The sequence below is a fragment of the Anser cygnoides genome, chromosome Z (assembly GCF_040182565.1).
Source record: "Anser cygnoides isolate HZ-2024a breed goose chromosome Z, Taihu_goose_T2T_genome, whole genome shotgun sequence".
NCBI classification, from domain to species: domain Eukaryota; kingdom Metazoa; phylum Chordata; class Aves; order Anseriformes; family Anatidae; genus Anser; species Anser cygnoides.
The window spans coordinates 73,009,898-73,032,271 of NC_089912.1; the positions used below are offsets into that span (position 1 = coordinate 73,009,898).

The 22,374-nt window shown below is 38.5% G+C and overlaps 1 protein-coding gene across 5 annotated transcripts in view; it reads left to right on the forward strand.

The window, feature by feature from the left end:
- GPBP1 (GC-rich promoter binding protein 1) overlaps positions 1–22,374 on the forward strand; it is a 33,880-nt gene that overhangs the window by 2,107 nt on the left and 9,399 nt on the right. For 3 of the 5 annotated variants that reach the window (XM_066988677.1, XM_048049411.2, XM_048049410.2), the window contains exons 3-7: positions 560–627; positions 14,410–14,529; positions 19,821–19,944; positions 20,405–20,628; positions 21,316–21,382. In XM_066988677.1, coding sequence (XP_066844778.1) covers positions 14,467–14,529; positions 19,821–19,944; positions 20,405–20,628; positions 21,316–21,382 — 478 coding nt within the window. In that variant the 5' untranslated portion in view covers positions 560–627; positions 14,410–14,466. Of the gene's footprint in view, positions 1–559; positions 635–2,748; positions 2,871–14,409; positions 14,530–19,820; positions 19,945–20,404; positions 20,629–21,315; positions 21,383–22,374 lie in introns of those variants that run through there. The other 2 variants (XM_013180559.3, XM_013180560.3) reach the window with 2 other exon arrangements.

Below are 22,374 nucleotides of genomic sequence, written 5' to 3' on the forward strand. Positions count from 1 at the left end.
AAAAACAACCCTTCCTTCCCCCCCCCGCCCCCCCCCCCCCCAAAAAAAAAAAATTGTAGACTGAATCCATACGTAACTTACCCCTTGTATTAATGTTGTAAACTCAACAATGAGCTGTTATGCTTCTTGAACAAGACTGCTGGATGGCTTGTCTTTCCATTTTTGTTAGGCATGTTTGCAGCATGAGGGTACTGAGAGTGTAGCTTTGCTCTTTTGTTTCTTTCCACTGTTCTTTGTCATGTATGGAAGTCAGTTATTTATTACCAAAAGTTAATTTACTGTCTGTGCAAACTGGTGTTCTAATGCATCGATATTTTAAAGTTGTGTTCAGAGTAATTACCTGTTCTATAGTGGGAATGAGACTGGTTTGAAAGTATACTGTAATAATAAATGTGCTAGGGAAGGGTTCAAAACCAAAATATATTGGCTAGCTAACCAATATTACGTGTCATTTTTGGATGTACTGCTGCCCTCTTCCCTTGTAGTAGGTAAATGTTTCTCCATGTAGATAAAGTTTAAATCTGGAAATTAATATACGTTTACAATATTTTCTTTGCAGGTGTGCTTTCAGCTGAATTGCTACTGCCTCAAAGAAAATTAAGATGGACAGAACAACTTAATTCAAGAGTCAGTGGTAATTTTACTAAATACAATCCTCTCCCCTCCCTTGGGTTACTCATAAAGCTTTAAATAATTAAAGTATTATTGGGTAGACTATAAACAGAGTGTCTGGTAAGGGGGATACATTTACCATAGCCACCACCTTTTCAAAATTTTTTCAAAGCTTCTGCAATACCGAAATGTTAGTAACAGGGAGAAGATAAGGAAAATTGGCCTCTGTAACAACATTACCAAGATATTTGGGAAGAAGCCTGGTAAAAAGTAATTTTAACCATGGGAAACTGTATCTCAGAATTGGTACAGTGGATTTTTCCGCTGTAACTTTCTAAAGTTACAGATGAAAGACTGTCATCTAAATAGATATTTTTACATGACTTCTCAGGATCACTGAAATAGTTCTACTCTGCGAGTTGTCAGTTATCTAAATGTTGATCTAGCTTCAGTATTTTGCTGTCTGTGAATGGCCTTGCTGTTTTGTTATTTTAACTTCTATTTCAGTTTCACTGTTACGAAAACATGGAAACTGTAGATGATGAATAGGAGTCTTTCTGTAATCTCCTGTGGCTCTGGCTTGGGGCTTTTCTGCTTAGTGTGGCTGGGGCTTGAGTGAATGAACTGAACCACATCTAAAGGAACCAGAGCAACACAGAAGAGTTATCTTCATTCTTTTAGTTGGAGTAGTCTGTGTTTTGCTTGAAAACCATTTGGTGAATGGAAAGAATTCATGCATAAGTGGCCATTTCATTAGATTTTGTCTATTACGTGCCCACAATGTAGTAATACAAGTACTTTTTCATAAATAATAGAAAAAGTGATGCCTATGTTATTTTTCAAGCTGTTTACTTTCAGTGATATGAGAAACTTACCTCTTGATGGGGAGCTCTCACTGAAATTGAGGAGCTGCATCCCACTAGCTACTCTTGGAATCACATCTTTATCTCTACTCCCTCTTCTGGATGTTTAAAAAAGTTTTCCTTTCAGCTTTATTAAATTATCTCTTTCTTTACATCTTTCTGGCTGCTGGTAGGATTTTTTTTCCTTTTCAAATTGTTTGCACTTGGTAAGTGCAGTTGTTTGTCTGATTTGCATGCATATGTATTTGATGTAGACTTGCGTGTGTGCTTTATGGCTATGCCCTTGTATCCTGAGCAGAATTGATAGTTGGGTGAGGCGCACTGAGAATAAAATGCCTAGCGTGTTGGTTCACATCTATACCTTCTTTGGGCTTTTATTTGTATAGTGCTGACAGTCTGGTAAGTGGTTTGCAGACAAGTATGAAGATAAGGTCTTTGCCCCAGAGAGCTTATACGTTAAGCCTTGATGTAAACATAGCTTTTGTACTGGAATAACTGTCAGCAGCATAGCTCTTCCATGGCTACATTGCTTCTGGTGGATCCTAAAATGGGTAATTTGTGTTGAGAAATTGTTGTGAATGGAGTAGGTTGCTCTATGTGGGGAGAAAAAAAAAGCCACTAGTGGAAGCTTTTAAGTGTAAGCAGAGTTGAAACTTGCAGCAACGCTGAAGTGGAATTAAATATGTAAAATAGTATAGAGAAATTGTGCAGATACTTAGCTTTCTTAGTACTTCACAAGGTAATGTACTTTAGGTTCCTTTTTTCCTCCCTTCTACTGAGTTTCTTCTGTTTAAAATGCGTGGATAACGCAGTTTGACAGTAATACTTCATCGAGGACTTCTGGGGAAGTTGCTCAAATTTCTTTTAGTACTAGTAGTAAAATTTATCCTACAAGGAGGACTATATGCAGAACTGATTAAAGACAAACTTGAATGAGACTTGGCACACTTTCTGTTTTGGTTTTGTAACTGTGTTTTCGAGCAGTAGCGTTACACACTGACTGAAGACAATGCTGTATGTCCTGCTACCAACTCTTCCCTGATCATTTATTTATTTATTTTTTTTCTTGAGGTAAGCATACTCTGTGAAAGAGCTGAAATATATAGATTTTTTTTTTTCTGCTTTATATGCTAGGGATATATTTGAAAACTGCCATCTTTTATAACTGCTTTTTCTTCAGATTGCTCGTGAAGACTCCAAAGTGTGAAAACATTCCCAGTGATTTTGTTATAATGTATTCTGAACTGAAGGGCAATGTTACTGCACTGACACTTCAGCTTTTGGACTCTGAACCTTGCAGAGGGCAAGAAGGTCAATGACTGTCTAGAGTAAATGGTACTGCAAGTGTAGGATTTCGAGCAGAAAGAACCTTGTAGTTTACCTTCAAATAAGCAGGTATTCTATGCTACAAAATAATTTATTTTTTTGTTTTTAGATTTAGGTTTTGGTACAGTCTGAGAAGGAAAAGCCTTTTTTTTTTTTTCATTAAAAGTAGGGATCAAGACATTCTAACCTTTCTTATGAACTTGTCTCTTTCTAAAATATCTCCTAAAAGATGTTTTGAATCCTGGTACACTAATATGTTATTCCCGGGAGTGGCCTAAGCCCTGTTACTCGTAAACCATATCTATGTAGAGAAAGAAGACAATACAGAGCAGTAGTTGGGATTTTTAGAACATCTACTAGTTGTTGTCTACTAACATTCTAGGTCCTTGTGCTAAACAAGAGCAGTAAGCACTCTTCACTTGAGTCATTCTCACATAAGGAACTTGGGCCCTAAGTTGACACGAAGATGTGTTTTTCTTGTTTTGTTTGTTTTTGCCAAGTCACTGTAATGTTAGGTCTTCGGGGGCTGTATTTTTTCTAGAGAATGTGTTAGCTTAGATGATGAAAAAAATGGACCGATACAGTTTGACACCATACAATTTTAATACCTTGGTGTGTCTTAAGAGTTCTGGAGGTGTTTAAGTCTGACAGAGGATTTCATCCTATTCCCAGCACAGAAAACCTTGCTTACTCTGTTTTGTCTGTGTCTGTACATCTGTGTGGAGAGAAAATGAGGGAAAATAATCTTTTGTTCAAATAGTTATGCTTTTGCAGCAATTTGTGATCAGTAGAAATATTTCAATTTTCAAAAACTGTAAAGCTTGTATTATAGTTTGAATATTCTTTTATTAATGTACAGATTTTGGGTAGCAAAATAAGTTGAAATTAGCTTGTTTCTCATTGTTCATACTAAATAAATGACAGTGTAAGAAACTTCTCTGATAAGCTGCCTCTGAAAAGGAAATAAAAATTGAGATATATAGGGTTTAAGCAAAAGTACTGTTTAAAGCTTCCACGTGTCTTTAAATTAGCGCTATTTTGACTGGGGATAACAGGGAAGGATATGTTATCACCGGAAACTTTCTGTTTAAAAGAAAATGTGGTTTTGTAGCAGAAGGAAGAAGTTTTGACCTACTTTAATTGTCTGCTTAATTAAGAAAAATCCTGAATAATTCAGTTTACGAAGAACAGAGGCTGTGTAAGTCAGGTGGTTAGGACTGCGTAGTTACGTGGTTAGGATATGTAGTATCCTTGCCTGATTGAGAGAACAATTGTGTAGTTGTTCTATGGCTAATGTATCAGGCACATGAAATGTTTGAAGCTGGCCCGAGATGGGAGAAACGTAGGGTCAATTTATTCTGTAGTTTGGTTATTTCAGAGTTGCTCTGCCTTGTCTTCTGCTTCTCCAGAAAGCTCTTTGACCTTGGCTTTCTCTTTTTGTTGTCATGAAATGCAGTAAGTTGATGCTTGACATCTCTGATAGTATGAACATTGTTTTAACTGTCATAGAAAATAGTGTGCTTCCCTCTTCCTTCTTCCTGCCGATGATCAGTCTCTTCTAAGATATCATGCAGACTTTCTTATTGGTCCCCTATGAAACTCATATACACTTGGTTTTGCCGCCTTGACGTAGTAAGAAGGATTTGATATACTTGCTGTAGGTTATTACCAAGGAAGCAAAACAGCAGCAGTAGCGACAAACTTGAGGCAGTGAATAATATATAACTACTTTTTTACATTGTCATAATAACACTATAGTACACTTTAATGCTGGTGGCTTACAACCTTCTTTTACCCCATTTATAAATATATTATAATTACTGTGACGAGATGAGGGTGGATTATCAAAGAAGTTTATAGCAGAGGGGTGGAGTTAATGTTCCCACACATGGTTTGTGGTGTGCTGTACTTAAGGTAATAATAATCTGTGAGGCAGTACGTAAAAGATCGCAGGGTATGTGCTACTTAGATACGTGTACATGTTAATTTTAATTTTTTCTGAAAACTATATATGTGTATATACATGCACACACTTTTAACTTTTATTCTGTTTGTGGATTTCTCTATGCAAATCAGCAGACAAATTCTAAAGTGGTCTGTCTTCAGGGAGCATCAGAAAACTTGAACTTGTTTCTTCCTTTATAATCTAACTTTGGTAATTCATGGCTGAATTTTTTGTTGTTGTTGTTACTGACTTTATTATTCCACTCACAAGCTTCAAGCATTTTTACCTATTTGAGTTTATAATTTCATTTTGTTATAATCTTCTAGCAATCTCTGCAATACGCTGTGTCACAGAAACTGTTTTATGTAAAGTAATTTAGGCTATCCTTGGAGCATGAGAAGTAGAGAAGCTGAGAATGCCTAACTTTTCTCCTTGTATCTAGTTTCTGGTGAGATGGTTTCATCTGTCAGCTTTTTTCCTAATTTTTAGCATTAATGTAAAAATTTGTTTTCCTATAAAATTTTAGATGACTTTATTTAAGTAGGCTGTATTTAATACGGTAAATCCTTGATGGTTAACAGCGTACAATCTTTCAGTAAATCAGATTTTTAGATTCTGGGGTTTGAGCTATTTTGCTATCGTTCTGAACAGCTTTTTTCTTACTGTAGTGATGCCACTGGTTTTATCTGTCTCTTCCTGCTAGGACATGATGAAAAAGCAAAGCTGTTTTTATTCATTCTAGTAGTTGAGACAACTAGTGTTGCTGTGGGCTCAAATGTTTCGTATGCTGACTGGAGATACCTCCCTCCAGCTGGACCTCTTCAGCACTAGTGGGACTGTCTTTCCTCTGCCTACTGAGTACTGGTTAGACAAGTTAAACAACAAGCTCTTACGGAGCATGGGTGGGGACAGTCTCTGATCTCATGTCCTTGTCATCTTTAAGTTCTGCTGTGCTTTTTTCTCCGCCCTCAGTGGAGGAGGATTGGGTTAGGAAACACTTTAACAAGATTCACTGAAGTGCTTGGGGCCTGACCAGGTGCACCCACAAGTGCTGAGGGAGCAAGGCCCTTCAGTGGTCATCTCTGAAAAGTCATGGTGATTGTGAGAGGTTCTAGAAGAGATCGAACGTTAATTCCTCTCATCAGAAAGAGGATCCAGGGAGCCAGTACTATTTAACACCATTAATGATGTGGGTGATGAGGCAGAGTTTATTCTCAGCAAATTTGCAGATGATATAAAGCTGGGAGGAGTGGCTGTTACACTAGCTGTTTGGACAAGCTGGAGAATTGGAGAGAGAGAGGATCCTTGTGAAGTTCAGCAAAGGGAAAATGCAAAGTTCTGCATGTGGGGAGGAGTAACCATGCATGCTGATACGTGCTGGGGATTTGATAAGCAGTTTTACAGAGAAGGATGTGGGGACACTGGTGGGCAGCAAGCTGATTATTAGCCATCAGTGGGTCCTTGCAACAGCAAAGGCCAACAGCGTGCAGGGCTGTTTTAGGAGGAGCACTGGCAGCAAGTCAAGGGAGGTGATCGTTTCCCTCGACACTGCACTCGCTGGTGAGGCCACACGTGGAGCACTGTGTCCAGTTTTCGGCTCCCTGGTACAAGAAGGACATGCACTTACTGGAGGGAATCTGGCAAAGTGCCACAAGGATGATGAAGGGACTGCAGCGTCTTTCATATGGGGAGATGCTGACAGAGCTGGGACAGTTCGGCCTGGAGGAGAGAGGCTCGGGGGGATCTTATCCATGTGCGTAACAACTGATGGGAGTGAATGAAGAAAGGGGAGCCAGGTTTATCTCCACTGTGGCATGACAGAAAGAGAAGCAAAAAGGACAAGTAAAACACATGAATTCAGTCTGAACAGAAGAAAAAACTTTGAGGATGGTCAGACACTGGAACAAGTTGTACAGAGAGGTGGTGTAGACCCAGTCTATGGATGTATTCAAAACCTAACTGGATGTGGTTCTGTTTTTGAAGACGTGTGTAAACTGAAGTTGCAGGATAAAACATTTTGATATTCTAAGGAAGTACAACTCGATCATTCTTTCAGAACTCTGAATGATGTTTTATCTTTTCCAGAAGATACTTCCTAGATTCACAACTAGTAAGCCATCAAACTCTTGTTCTTCCATGTAAAATTTGTGAGGATGCCAACAAGGAGGAGGACTTTATCTTTGTTAATGCTATTGGAAAGACTGGAGGCTGCTGAGACAGGCGTTAAGACAGCATACTGTCAAAAGGTTGTTACATGATAGCAATGTTTCATTACAGGACAATGCTTGAAATTCGTAACTGTGTCTGATAAACCAAAGAGTTGCTTTTCATTGCTAGAACACCTCTAGTGCGTAAGGGGTGTGGACCTTGGAAAACAAAAGGTAGCATTACATGTTTTAAAGCTTTGTTCCAGTGAGTCACAAAACTGTTACAGTTTAATGCATTTAAAATGAGATACTATGTAGTTTGTCTTGCTCTCTTATGAGAAACTTAAACCATTGAAAAAAATGAAAATAGCTTCAAAACCTAGTAGCAGTGAAGTGAGTAGATACTATGTTACTTTCTACTGTCTTTTCAGGATTTTGTAGTTTAAAAATCGTGCTTATTTTTTCTGTTTTGGCCTGTTCAACAAAAGATAGAAACATGGTATCTTTGTAAGTTGAAGCAGTCGAAGAATGCTTCAATTACAGCTGCTTCCCCTGCTATTTGCGCTTGCAGTGTCCCAGAGGATCATTTCTCCCCGACTCCTCACCCCTCACTGTTTGCAGGCTCCCACGTCCCCATACGTAGCCAGTACTGATTGCCTGAGAGGAGTTTTCATGGGAGTCACTTTTCCAATGCCTGAGCTGTATTACACACTTCAGAGATGCCATTTGGCTGTTTGGGATGTGTTATAAGTAGACAAACAGGGAGGAAATATTTCTGTTGCTACAAAGAGCTGATGAATGGAAGTGAAGCTTGAAGAAACTCTGGATAAAAGATCATCTTCAGAGTGGGAGTGATCACTTTAATTTTTATCTAACTATAACCATTAATTTTCTCCAGACTTTGTTTCCTTTGTTTTCCTGATATTTTTAATGCCAGATTGGAGGTGATTGTAAAGAAAATAACTCTCTCTCAACTGTATTAGCAGGTGCAGTGCTATACGTTTTTGTATGGGTTTCTAATACATGGAGGAAGTCAGACTAGATTGTAAATTGTGGAATCAAATACTAGAGTATTTGTTTTGGAGACTTGTCTTTTAATTTAAAGTTTTTTTACTTTTAATTGTTTCTAGCCTTTACTAGGTCTGATTGCATGCCTTACCCTTTTGTTCCATGGCTTTTGTTAGCAAAACTGCTTCCTGGTTTATCTCTGCAGCTAAGTCATCTGTAAATTCACCTGATTGTGCCTGTAGTGACTCTACAGTTACTTTGTAATGAGTCAGCTGTGTGTCTGCACTGTATACCCATTTTTGACGTGCTGTGCAGAGATGGGAGCTGGACTAACAGATGCTTGCCAGGGCTGAGCACCATGCTTAGCCTATAGCATTCTTATGCTTCACAGTTAGAAGCAACTGCCACATATTGCCAGTCTGCCTGCCCGTTTAGTGAAATCCTTCGGGAGTGAAGGAGGGCAAAATCTCTAACCAACGTAGTTCTCATGGCAGGAGTCTCTAATTTAGGACAAATGGTTTGAGAATGAGTGAGCATCCTATGTTTTTTTTCCACTTCCTGGTAAGCCCAGGGGGGTGGGGGAGAGATATGTTTTTTTTTTTTTTTGACTGCAAGAAACTATGCAAATTTTATTAGAATATGAGAGTCGATATTAAACCTGAGATGTATTCCATAGCACTGTTTTGGGTAGTTTGTTCATGCGGATCTCCTTGGTCTATTTTCGTCTAATCACAGAATATCCTGAGTTGGAAAGGACCCACATGGATCATGAGTCCAACTCATGACCCGCACAGGACCACCCAAAAATCAGACCAGATGTCTGAGAGCGTTGTTCAAACACTTCTTGAACTCCAGCAGCTCAGGACTGTGACCGCTGCCCTGGGGAGCGTGTCCCAGTGCCCAGCCACCCTCTGGGTGCAGAACCTTTCCCTAAACCCCAGGCTGAATCTCCCCTGTCCCAGCTCCATGCCATTCCCTTGGGTCCCGTCACTGTCCCCAGGGAGACCTTTTGTGTCCCTATTTTATGTGCTGACTGCCTGGAGGTTTTTAGCTAACAAGCATTGCGGACAAAAGTTAAAAGTTAGATGTTTTGGCTATGGCATAGTTTTTCCCATTAACAACAAATTAAAGGTTGTATATAATGTGAAAATTGTAATATAGAATGAAACTTAAGAATTTTGTATATTAATCTGAAAGTTCACGGATACAGGCTGTCTTTTCCTTTTGTACTATGATGAATTCTATTTTATCGCAGGAAAAAAAAGCAGATTCTTTTCATACATTGGTCCCACTGTGGTTTTCACATTTAGAAAGACTGTTTTCTAAACACCGTTGATTCAAAGTAGAATTTTCAGAGGGGAAAGAGGAAAAATCTTTCTGGGGGATCTGTAGTCTCATGTGGTTACCACCTGAGGAGGAAAAAACTGGCTTAATTATTACAGTGTTATATTTGTGTACACACATTGTGTAATTAAACAGTTTAACATACACCAGTTTCTGACTTCTAAGCATAATGGGAACTGGCAGGTTCAAATATTTGTTTAAAGTCTTAAAGATGTTCCAGAATCTTGTTCTTCTGACCTTCAGAACTCTTTTTCCACCCTAAATCTATCATGACTGGTATCTTCTTGTATTCTCATGGTGTTTGGGATTAAAACGCCTTTTTTTTTTTTTCTCAGTGGAATTTACTCCTCAGATGTTTATGACCAGGGTTATGACCAGTTTTAGGTCCTCATTTTGTGAGGCAAAGCAAGTCAAGAAGTTTTCTTAGAGACTTGTCCATGAATACTGAAGTCATTTGTACTCCGTAAAGTTTTGAATTTCTGTGATGGTATTCCAAATGTGGTCTTGCATTTTGTTCTGTGATGATTTAAAAAAGAAAAAAATGATAGTGTAGAGAAGGCTGACTATACTGTTTAAGGCTTGATTCTTCCATTTAATGCAGTAAGCAGAAACTAATCTAATGATATCTCTTTTAGTTCCATCTTTTGATTTTTTTTCCTAGTACAGAATTTTGGGAGTTGACTTGATGATTTTCTTAGTCTTTTCACAGAAGTCTTGACTTCCGGTTCGTGCAGCTGCTTTAAGCTTCCCTTTTCTCAATCTGCAACTTCTTTTTCTAAAAAACTTTCTTTTTCTAGAGGCAATATACGAAGCTTTCCCAGATACTCTTGAGATAGGACAAATCAGTTTGTATAAAAAATGAGTTTTTCCAGCTCCTTTAAAATTGGAGTAAAATAGGTTGTCACAAAGGACCCTATCAACTCAACTGTAAAAAACCAAACCAAAAACAAACAACAACAACAACAAACCCCCTACAACTTTTTTGAGTATTTGTTGATTGTACTTGATGCAGTCTTCTCATTTCATCTGCTAACGTGGATCAAAGTGGGTGACTGTGTTAGCTTTATGACAAATCTCTTCACTGTATTCACTGTACCTTCTTTGGAACTAGCTGCTCATTATTGCTTTGAATTCACTGCCTTATCTTTGGTGATCTGACTTCAAAAAAAAAAAAACAGCAATAGAATTAAATTTGATGTAATTAAATACTGGAATAATTGTTGCATGTTACCTAAAACAGACTTTTCCCAGATGGATCCACAAGAAGCAAAATAGAAGAACTTTTTTTTCTGCAATCTGTTCTGCTGTCCACATACACAGCAAAACAAATCTTGCAAAGACTTGCATCTAAATTTATGGGCTGACAAAGGAAGGCTTTTTTTACGAAGTCACTATGCACTACTTGAATCAGACATCAAAAGTGTTGCTGACACAAGTCTGAATATTGTGAGCAGTCTGATTAAAGAAACTTACATGCATTTGAATAGTAAGAGTATGAGGATAGCAGTACGTCAGTGTCTTTTTCTAGCCTTTTTAGAACTGCGCAGCTCTGTATCAATGATAGACAACACAAGCAAAGTTAGCATTTATGATACTTCTATTAATGGCAGGTATGTTTTGAGTTTGTGCTATGACAGAACGATGAATTCATCATTGTGATAAATTTTGGGCCTAATCATCTGTTACCAAGAGAGCTTCTGAAGGCATTGGAATCGCTGCGTTTAGATCCATGGAGCTTACCTCAATACACTTACTTCTGATAGCTGTCTTAATGTTGAGTACAAAGCTGTTTTATCAGTGTTAATGAACAGGGGTTGATCTGTTGTGTCGTGTGTACGTGATAAGAGAAGTCTTGCTAGCAGACAAATGAGTTCTTCATGGTCTGTTGGTGTAATTAAAGCAGGTTCTAGTTAATGCTTGTATGAGTGCCTACTGTTTATTTTCATTCTTTTCAGATTCTTAATGTGAATTTTCGGTTGAAACTGGGACAGTCATGTATTTCTGAAAGGCAGATTTATTATTTTAAAATGAGTTGATTATACGTGCTACCTATTTGCCTTAGAGGCTGTTCAGTCTCTGCAGAGGCAGATCTTGTTGGATGTTAAGCTGGATGGATATATCAAGTGACTTTCTAAATAGATGTCTTCAGTATTTTTATTAATATTTGCAATAATGAAATAAAGCATATAGCTATTAAATTTGAAGGTAGTACAAACTGAATAGAGGCTCCAATTGCTTTGGAAGATACAGAACGGAGAAATGGCTCTGAACACTGGATAGCTTAAGAAGTAATGGGCTTGAATAGAAGGGGAAAAAAACACCTTAGGACAAATCTTGTAGAAAATCTGACCTTTCAAAAATAATTCAAGAGCAGCTCAATACTGGGATGTGTTGCAGAAGAAAGTAGTAGTCTTGGTTGTTGGTGCAACTTGATTTGAAAGCAATCAAAAATCAAACTCATGTTCAACAATCAAACGGAGCATAAATGGTTTAAGTGTACCAGTCCTGCCTGCCAAGAGAGTAGTCTTCCGTTCTCCCTTTGTGATCTGTTTTCAGTTTAACAAAAGTATATTCCTGAGAATGAAGAGTACTGTAGAACTGTTGCGTATTTGCCAGATCATCAAAACAGAGCTCATGCTTGTAATGATTTTTTTTTTTTTGGTATTAAAATACATTCTAGGACAAGTTTGTTGGCAACATTAGAAAGGTAGCAACTGTTAGAATTTGATGAAGTGTGGTTAAACATGGGGATTGACAGCTTGAAGCTGGGTGGGCTGTGCACTCCACAATGTAGCTTAAAAGAAAATATATTAATATCTATCCTTTCCTGATCTGCTGTTTGTTTGCCAATTTAGTTATGGATAGGGTATTTGTGCCTATTGGAAAATTGTGACTAAACTTGTTTCTCTATCATTTTGCTGTACTATGGGAGAAAGGGATTGGCTCATCTGACTTAGTGGCACTAACGAAAACCTATTTAGAGCTTTAACTGAACATTGGTAAGATTTGAATCTGCTTCCAGAACAATTTTTTGTGGGAAGAAACTGCTTTTCCCACAGTTTTCCAATACTACCATTGTGGTTTAAAAATATTTTCTAGTCCTGGGGTAGTTGGTGAACACCAAGTCTCAACTCAGCCTGTGTGATTGAGCAAAAGATAAAAGCTGGGAATGCTAGTGAATTAAAGCACAAACTCTCTTCATGGCAGTTGGGTAAATAGTAATGTTTATCTTATCCTCGACTAGTTTTCTAAAAACAGTAAAAATAATTTATTAAGAAATCACATTGTTAGTGCCCTTGTCCCATTCCTAATGTCTGGTTCACCAATAACTTGGTAATACTTCATGGATCCTTTCGTATGTTCTTATGTGGTTTGTACTGAATCTGTCTGGTTTTTAGACTGTAAGTGCTTTGGTCTGAAGATTATTTTGTTGTTGTGTTGATCTTCCAGTACTGACACCTCTTTGCTCCTTTCTAAAGATTTCATGATTCTCCATCCTGGAGTGGGGAACTGTATCCGAGGGAAGGAGGGGAATCTTTTTTTTTTTTTTCCTTCTTAGTCAGTTCACATTTAACTTGCTGTTACTTAATTTAGCATCTCTTGCTGGCTTATATGGTAAAACTTACATCCTTTTCCCTTTCTCTATCAATACTGAACATGATTAATCAGCAAAAGTTCCTAACAGGAACTTGGTTCCTGTTTAAGAAAAAAAAAAAGAGAAGCTATTTTGATTATGGTTCTGTGACTCTAGAACTTCCTTTGTTATATTCCAGGCTGTCATAATTGGATTCTTTAGATTTTTTTTTTTCTGGAATTTCTGTTGAGGTTAATTTAGAAAAGCATGTTAGATGATGTCAGCACACTAACTTACAACAAGTTATTTGGGTGACATGTACTTCTAAACTTGTCTTTATTGAATTCCAGCTGATTAGGTGCATCTTACCTCATAATTTAACTCTGGTATCATAGGTACCTACAAAACCTTTTGTGTGAACTCCTAGCGTAAAAAAGAAGCAGCAACTCAATTAAGCAGTGCAGATTAACACTTAGAAATCTGCTAAGCTTCTTTTTAGTTTTTGGAATGTTCTCTTCTTTCACTGGAAGTTTGCGATAGCCCAATTCAGGCCAGAATGCGACAATAATTATTAGTTATGAAGTTCAGATTCCACAGCTCTTACTAAAACTTACTCAAATTATAGCATTTTTAGATGAAAGAGACCCACATCTGTGCATACTGACTAACAAATCTGCACTCTCTTGTTCAGAGACGTGGAATACTTGTTTTTGCTTCCCTATGACATGCACTTGGATGTTTATTTTTTTTGCCAGCTGAATTTCTAATAATGCATATTATCACGCTTAAAATATATTTGACTCACTGACAGTTTTGCAGTATCTAGCTGCAGAGCATGATTCACATAACCTTATAGTCCATGCAGTGTTTCATCCATTTCTTTCCTTTTAGTGCTATAGTTCAGCTTTAAGTAATATAGTTTGTATTATCTTGCATTCTCTTGCTTCCTGAGAGATGTTTGCCTGCCTGTGAGGAGAACAAGGGGCAGAAAAAGTACTCTTGGGCTTTGCCTTAAGCCATTACCTTCTCTTGCCCATTTTCAAACTAGAAAATTTTACTGGATTTTGGCAGTATTCTGGATACTTAGGCTCTGTTTACATTCAATCTGGAGAAAATTAAGGATTCTTGCTGGCTCTAACTATCTAGTCTTTTCATGAGGAACCCTAATATGGCCTCTGAGGTTAACTTTGAGGGGCTAATTTGAAAAATCAGCTTCTAGGAAGCTGATGAAATGGTTCCTGCAGTCCATTCTGGACAGTAACAGAAAATATTTCAACGCAATAATTTTGACGTTTCTGATCAGACCTTACACAAGATGCTTCATCCCATCTGTAAAAGGAAACGGAGGAATGAATGTTACAGTTTTATTTCCATGATCCTTGGGAAATACTTGATTAGTGTGACACTTCTGTAATAAAAGAACAAATGTGATGCCATGATGAGATAAGGCTAGTTAGATTTCAAACCATATCTGTTTGAGAAGGCAGTACCAGAAAACAGAAGGGAAGTAATGATGAAAACACCACAAGTGTAATATTTTTGTAAGTTAAACATCTGAAAAGTACTCATTTCTCATTTTTCCAATTGCAGGGACTTGCCATGAGGTGCTGAAGCCTTGTTTCATTGATTCGGAGAGACTGGACCTAAATGGCGCAGCATGACTTTGCTCCAGCCTGGCTTAATTTTCCTACTCCGCCATCGTCAACAAAGGTACGTTCTTTGCTGTTCTTCTGATCAGTCAGTTTCACTATTAGAGAAGTCTAAATGTCATAACCTTAATCACAGTAAAAATACATATATGTTTTTGAATGTGGGAAGGGTGATAATAAGATACCTACCAAGTCTCGGTCATGATGTAAATAGTTGAACCTTGATTCTCAAGCTCCTATCTTCAGCAGGGGTTTCTGCTTTAACAGCTGAGTTGAAGGAAGGAAGCACCTGGACACACTGTCAGAACTGTTGTTGGATTAAAACTTCCTCCATAGGTAGTTTAAAATAAGAAACTGAGACTGAGGTGTGTGCTTGATGGTGTTCTTGCTTCTGATTTTGATTTGTGTCTTACACGTTTTAGAGAATGCTTTTTCTTACTGCATCATCCAAGTGATTAAAAAAAAGTGCTTTTGAAATAGGCTTTCTGAAATGTCTCCTTGGTTGGTGGTGGTAATGTGTGGTGCTTTCAAATAGTTGTGCATCCTCACTGCGGTTGTTCAATCGAGACTGCGATTACTCAGTTTATGAAATGGAATAGTTTGCTTAGGAACAAGAAATAGCACAGAATCATAGAATCATTAGGGTTGGAAAAGACCTTCAAGATCATCTGGTCCAACCATCCCCCTACCACCAATGTCACCCACTAAACCATGTCCCTAAGCATCGTGTCCAAACTTCTCTTAAACACGCCCAGGGACAGTTACTCTAGTGCCTCCCTGGGCAACCCGTTCCAATGCCTGACTGCTCTTGCTGAGAAGAAATGTCTCCTAATTTCCATCCTAAACCTTTCCCCTGGTGCAACTTGAGGCCATTCCCTCTAGTCTTATCACTAGTTATCTGCAAGAAGAGGCTGACCCCCAGCTCCCCACACCTTCCTTTCAGGTAGCTGTAGAGAGCAATAAGGTCTCCCCTGAGCCTCCTCTTCCCCAGACTAAACAACCCCAGTTCCCTCAGCCGCTCCCCATAGGACTTGTGTTCCAGGCCCTTCACCAGCTTCGTAGCCCTGCTCTGGAAACGCTCCAGGGCCTTGATGTCCTTCTCGTAGTGAGGGCCCCAAAGCTGAACATGGTACACAAGGGGCGGCCTCATCAGAGCTGAGTACAGGGGGACGATCACCTCCCTGGTCCTGCTGGCTGCACTGTTCCTGATACAAGCCAGGATGCTGTTGTCCTTCTTGGCCACCTGGGCACACTGCTGGCTCATGTTCAGGCGAGCATCAATCAGCACCCCCAGATCCTTTTCCCCTGCGCAGCTTTCCAGCCACTCTGCCCCAAGCCTGTAGCGCTGCATGGGGTTGTTGTGGCCAAAGTGCAGGACCCAGCACTTAGCCATGTTGAACCTCATCCCACTGGCCTCTGCCCACTGACCCATCCTGTCCAGGTCCCTCTGCAGGGCCTTCCTACCCTCCGGCAGATCAACCCTTCCCCTCAACTTGGTGTCATCTGCAGACTTAATGAGGGTGCACTCAATTCCCTCATCCATATCATCAATAAAGATATTAAAGAGGATGAGCCCCAACACTGACCCCTGGGGAATACCACTGGTGACAGTTGAACCCATTGTGATTTCTAGGGTTTCTTGAATATGACTATCTTATAAATGTTTCTTTTTCTGCCATATCCTCCTATTCTTTCTTAGTGTATGTGAGTGTAGAAGTAGAGGCAGCACTGGATATTTCAAATTCATGTCATCTGTTTAATTTCCCAATTTATCTGTTTACCTTCTTTGTTCTCATATTCTTGAATGCAATGTCCTTATCAACAACTATGAGAGTGACGTTGCTTGCATGCACTTAAACTTCTTGCTGTCTTTCATGTCCATGGAAAATATTTAGCCTTTATAAAATTTGGAAGTAGGCTTGTGTGATTGTTCAATGCACAGTCAGCAGTCAGTATGGGTAGCCTACATTGTTTTACTTTTGTATCTACACACAGATGCACGCATGCATTTTTTTATTGAGGTCATTCAACGTCCTGATTCATCTTATGACCTTTTTATCTTCCTTTTATGCTGAACTAGCTGGCTTCTTTGTTTAGGATAGTCTATCAGCAACTGTCAGTTGCTGTTAAGAGACAGCCTTATCTGATTCCAGACAGTTCCTGAGATCTGTTTGATTTAATTATGCTTGATTTCTGAAATACTCAATTTTTTGTGACCTGCTCTTTCCAATTTAATGTTTTCAACAGGAATAGTAATCGGAGTTTAGTTTAATATAGTGTCACAATTACAAAACAGTTTTGCTCCACATATTCCAAGAATCTGCTGGAAGAGATTTACCTGCATACTTAAAATGTCAATACAGCAGGATAGAAGTAAGTTCCAGCAGTATTCAAATGTATTTGAGGTGTGGGTTGTTTTTTGTCACCTCCTTCCTGAATAGTAGGAAGTTTCATTGCAAGCATCTGTTGTGGATTCTGTTCTCTTCCATGAGATTTTGTCTGAAGGAGATTAGATAAGCTTCCTTTTATCTCTTCCAAAAACTTTGTAGCTATTACAGTCCTTGTGCTTCGTTGTCTGTATTGCAGCTTATTTGCTTCCATTACCTCTTCCTTCAGTTATGAGCGCTTTGTGATACACGGCCCATTTGGATATTAAACACTTGAACAGTCTTTTTGGCCCTACTGACATATAATAGTTCATAACTTACATCATAAGGCTTGTTCTGTCATTCCTCTACAAGAAAGATCTCAAATATTGTGGTCCCCTGCCTAGCCTTCCCTCCTCCCACAGCAGTTTCTAGAATGTTTGTTTCTGCTTCATGTTACCTGAATGAGGCAGTTGAAGAGAAGAACAGATAAAAGGGATGGAGATGAAGAGGAAGGATAGGATGAAGAAGGGAAGGAGTCTCATGCAGAATGAAGCTGGGATAAGGCTGTGTTATGAACAGCATTTAGAACTGAAAAGGAGAAACTGAACTTGTTTCACTGAGAAGGCACTTTGAGGAACTGTATCTTCAGGATTTTGATTTCCTGTCCATGCTGGATAGCTGGGGCTTTCCCTCACAGAGGTAAAAGATAGTATTAGAAAAACGTGATGGAACAGGAATGAGCTTTCTTAATGTGACTGACTATATGATATCTTGATTGAAATCCACCTCATCTGTTGCTGCTGATTTCCATTTAAGAATAAGCTTTTATATCATCTCCCTGTCATTTACATAGCAAAGTCCACTTAGCTGGGTAGCCGCTGCTGAGCAGCCTTATTTCAGGTCTGGAATTAATATATTTGCATCAGTGCAGTACTGTAATTGGGCAAATGTGAAGCCATCGTGGGATATGGACAAACGATTTCTGAAACGATTTCTGTAAAATGTATATGGAGCAATTGCAGACAGACTGGTAAAGTCAATAGTTTTTGCAAGGTTACTGTCACTTCATGTTAAGCAATAAGGGTTCTTATACTTCGGAAATCTGTTTTGGTTTGTTTCTTGGCTGGCTGAATAAAGTCAGATAACTTCTGAACTTCTAGAAATTGCCAATAGATTTCCTGTTGATTACAAAGCTTACTGTCATCTTTGCCATGAGAGGCTTGATAGACTAATACCTCCATCATGTGGGGAAAAAACGAACTGCATGATCTTTGAAAATGACTTAGTAACTTTAGATATATCAAGTACAACTTACATTTTGTGAAAGTGTGATTGTTCTTCAAAGTTACTCAAAAAATGAATCTCCAAAGGCAATATTAGAAGGTTGTCATATGTATATGAACACACAAAGCTGTCTTCTAAAATTACACCTATAATCAGAAAATCTGAAGCTTTCTTAAATTTTTTGGTGGCTTAATCAAAGCTTGTTTGTAAGGAATTGATATTGAGGTTCCTTATAATAATATCTCAAATATTTAAATCTCAAATCTTTTGACAGTTTCTTATAGCTTTCTGTTTTTTCCATCCTCTCCAAGTTCTCAAGGAAATAGTTCTCTTCTCAGGTCTCAAATTGAGAGGGAAATCCCTTTTCGTTTGACTTCTGTACAATTTGATAGTATGTGCTTTTTATTTTAAACATCTCTTGCTTACTCAAATTACACAAAAGCAGTGGATTTTGAACAGCACCTTGAGCACTGCTGAAGGCATTATTATGATTGTTATTAAGATTGTCATAAGAACCTAGGGATTGTTTTTTGTGTGCTTGTCTATTGATGGGGGTGGTGGTGGAAGACTGATTGTCTTCAACGTATTTTCCAAAGTGGTTAAGTCTCTTACCGTGACTTACCTTTTCTTTTTGTACTCACTCTGATCAGAATCAAATATTAATATAGCTTGTTAAGATGTTAATGGATAATAACCATTGAAATTAAACTTGTGGCTTTCATTTTCAGGCATGCATCATTCGTGCTTACATTAGAATGATGTTTTCAAGGTTTGAAAACTTAATTGTTAAAGTTGCATACCATCTCTAGATGGTGCATTAGCTTGGGAAAATTCGTGGGTTAATAGCAACAAACACAACAAATAAATACATGTGAAGTACCTACCTGAATACATATCAATGCCAAAAAGCATTCTGACTGATAAACTGGCCGGAATCAAACCCCAAATTGAAGAGCTGTAGTTGCTATTAATCTAAATTTTGCAGTGTCAGTGTTAATGGTACTTGGTTCTGGGCTGTGCAGATTTCAAACTTTGCAATAGATTATCATCTGAGCCTCACCTTTGAGATGGTCAGGTCTCTAAAACTAAGTTTCACGTGGCATTTAGCATATGACAAACTTAGGGTATTTTTGGTTAAAGATAAAATCTATGGAGTTTGGGAAATTGCTTATCATGGTGAGAACCTCTTGCCTTTTTCATAGCCTTGCAGATTATGCTTAGCCTTGTTTTTTATTTTGTGTCTCCTCCTCATGTCCTTTTATTTCTTCAGCTCCAGCCTTCCATACAATCTCTTCTAAGGTGATGCTCAATTAGCCTTAGTTCCTTAGGCTACAGGTTAAAAGTTGTGGTGTTTGCCTTCCAGCCTTCTAAACTATGATTTATTGTCCTTTCTTACCATTTTTATATTTTTCCCGTGCTGCAACACATACCGCTTGTCTTCATCTTGCTGCCAAAACAAAATAAAAACTTGCCTTTTTTTGCCCTGTGTCACAAACATTGTCTTCAGCATTGTTTCAGTGTCCTTGGAGTGGAATATAGAGCTTCCAGTTCTACTGGCATGAAGGTGGTAGACATAACTCTGAACATATGCATACTTGACAATTGCTGTATTGTCTGCCATACTATGTGTTACAGCTCTGATAAATCAGTTTTGTTATTAATCAGGTATCTCAGGTCTACTACTTGTGTTCCTTTACAGTCATCACTGAACTTTGAGAAACATTCTGAAAATTTTTCATGGACAGAGAATCGTTATGAAGCAAATCGCAGAAGACACAACTCTTCAGATGGATTTGATCCTAACATTGGACGGCCTAATGGAGGTATAACTTAGCTTTCATGAAATGTTTTAAATACATCTATATCATTGCCCTGTAGCCCTCTGACTAGGAGAAGAATCTTATCATAATAGCTGTGATTTGCTAAATGTTGTATTCTGTTGTAAAATATATGTAATGGAAAGTCGGATCTTCTGGGAGAGGGTGTGGTGAGTAAGGGCTGGTAAGAGTAGTGTGATTCCAGGTGCATTTCTCTCTTAAGAACGGTAAGAATATTGAGTTAATTCTCTAGCCAATGACATACAAGCAGTCAGGAAAGGGGGCTGATTCTCACAGTTTTGTGGGATTCTTCCCTGCTGCTTACGTGAATGAAAACATGTTCACTGTGCTATTACATCCCAGAGAATAGAGCTGCTTGCTTAACTCCTCTAATAATTTTGCAAAACTAAAATGTTCCTTCAATACTGCTTGTAATTTACATTTATTTAATATTTAAAAATATAAGGGCATTTTGGGAGAAAAGAGAAGAATGGTTGGCGTTCACAAGGCAGAAGTGGTACAGAAAATATAAACCATCGTGGGGGATACCATGGCGGAGGTTCCCGCGCTCGTACCAGCACTTTCCACTGTGGAAAAAGCCAAGGACTGCATGAAAACAATGTACCTGTTAATGAAACTGGGAAAAAGGAAGACAAAGAAGTACCTAAACAGTTTGAGGCTGAGGATTTTGTAAGTTAATTGTAATTATAATAAACAGGGTTTCATTGTTTCTGCAAGTGCCATTTTGTCCATTACAAGCTACTTCATGAGATTTCACCAATTACAGATCATCATATAAGGGATCACCCTTCCCGTAGGTAAGGGGGTGTTAGTCATTTCTCCACTAACCTGTTTCTCTTTTAATCTCCAGTTTTTATCATTGTATTTTTATTACTGTCACTTAAATGATTAAGTGTAACTACAGTTAGGTTTATAATATTTTACCACAGTTTGCTGTGGCATGTGTATGTATTAAATTCTACACAGTTCTCTTACTGGAAATTTGAGGTACTAACAAAGTGGTTTTTCTGCTACCAGCCATTTGAGGTCCCAGGTTTCATTCAACCTAGAATTTTAGGATGTAAGAGGAAGAGTGAGCTTACTGTTCGAAGAACCATAAGTTACTGTGTGTTTTTTTTCCTTTCTGTGGACATTTCATATAATGGTATTGACTGGTGCTTGAGATGTTTTGTTGGAGAAGAGAAACAAGCGAGCATTGATATACTTGGGTTGCAGGGGGAGGTTTCTAGTCTGTCTTCATTTAAAAATCTTGGGCAGCAGAGGTTATATTTCTGATACTGTTATGATTCTTTATTTCGTTAGTTCTGTAATTCAAGACTTCTAAATTTTTTTTTTAATGATAAAATTTCCTTTCAGCCATCTTTGAATCCTGAATATGAGAGGGAACCAAACCAGAATAAATCATTAGCTGCAGGTGTGTGGGGTGAGTATTTCTGATGTTTTTAAGTACAGAAAATACAGCACAGATCCTAAGTTGTTTTATTAGGATCATAGACATCTCTAATAGAATATAAGGATACAGGTAGAGGTTGAGGAAAATTGTGGAAATTTCAGTGTCATTACAACGTATCTTTTTGTAAGAGAGGTAATGCTTCTGTTTGGATGTCAATCTGTTGGTCTTTAGATGTAGCCACAATTAGGGTTCTTGTTCCCCAACAAGTATGCATCTTTTTGGAAAGATGTCAAGAATTTATCTCCCAAGAGGAAATGTACTGCAGGTGGGTCACCTAAACTAGTGATGTGATTGCTAGCTGAAGACTTGGTGAGAGAATGCTTCTGACTGATTACAGCTGTTAAAGAGCTTGGAGAGAAACCATGCCATGGAGATAAAATGGTCATTGCCATGGTCTGGAATAGTAGTCATCTCTTCTCTCATGTTTATAAAGACCTCAGTGTGGAATATTTGGCTATAAATTGAGTGGCTAATGTGCAAGTAATAATCCTTTAGTAACCTTGAAGGGAAATATGAAAGGCATGTTATCTTTTGAAGATGCAGCCAGGATGGTAGATCACATTTTGAGGTGCACTGAATACGATACAGACAGCTGGTCAAAAGAGGTGATTCTCTTGTTATGTTCAGTGTTGGTGTGGCCTCACCTTAAATATGGTGTGCAGCTCTGGGCTGCACAATGCAAAGAGGACGTTAAGGTCCTTGAAAACATCCTGAGGGGGGCAACGGAGCTGGGAAAGGGGCTGGAAGGCAGGTCTTGTGATGATAGGCTGAGGACACCTGGGTTGTCCAGTCTGGGGAAGAAAAGGTTCAGAGGTGAACTCATTGCTTTCTACAGTTTACTGAGGAGAGAAAGCAGAGAGGGACGTGCTAGTCTGCGCTATGTGGGAACTGATGACAGGATGTGCAGGAATGGCGCAAAGCTGCAGCAGAGGAGGTTCAGACTGGACATTAGGAAAAATTTC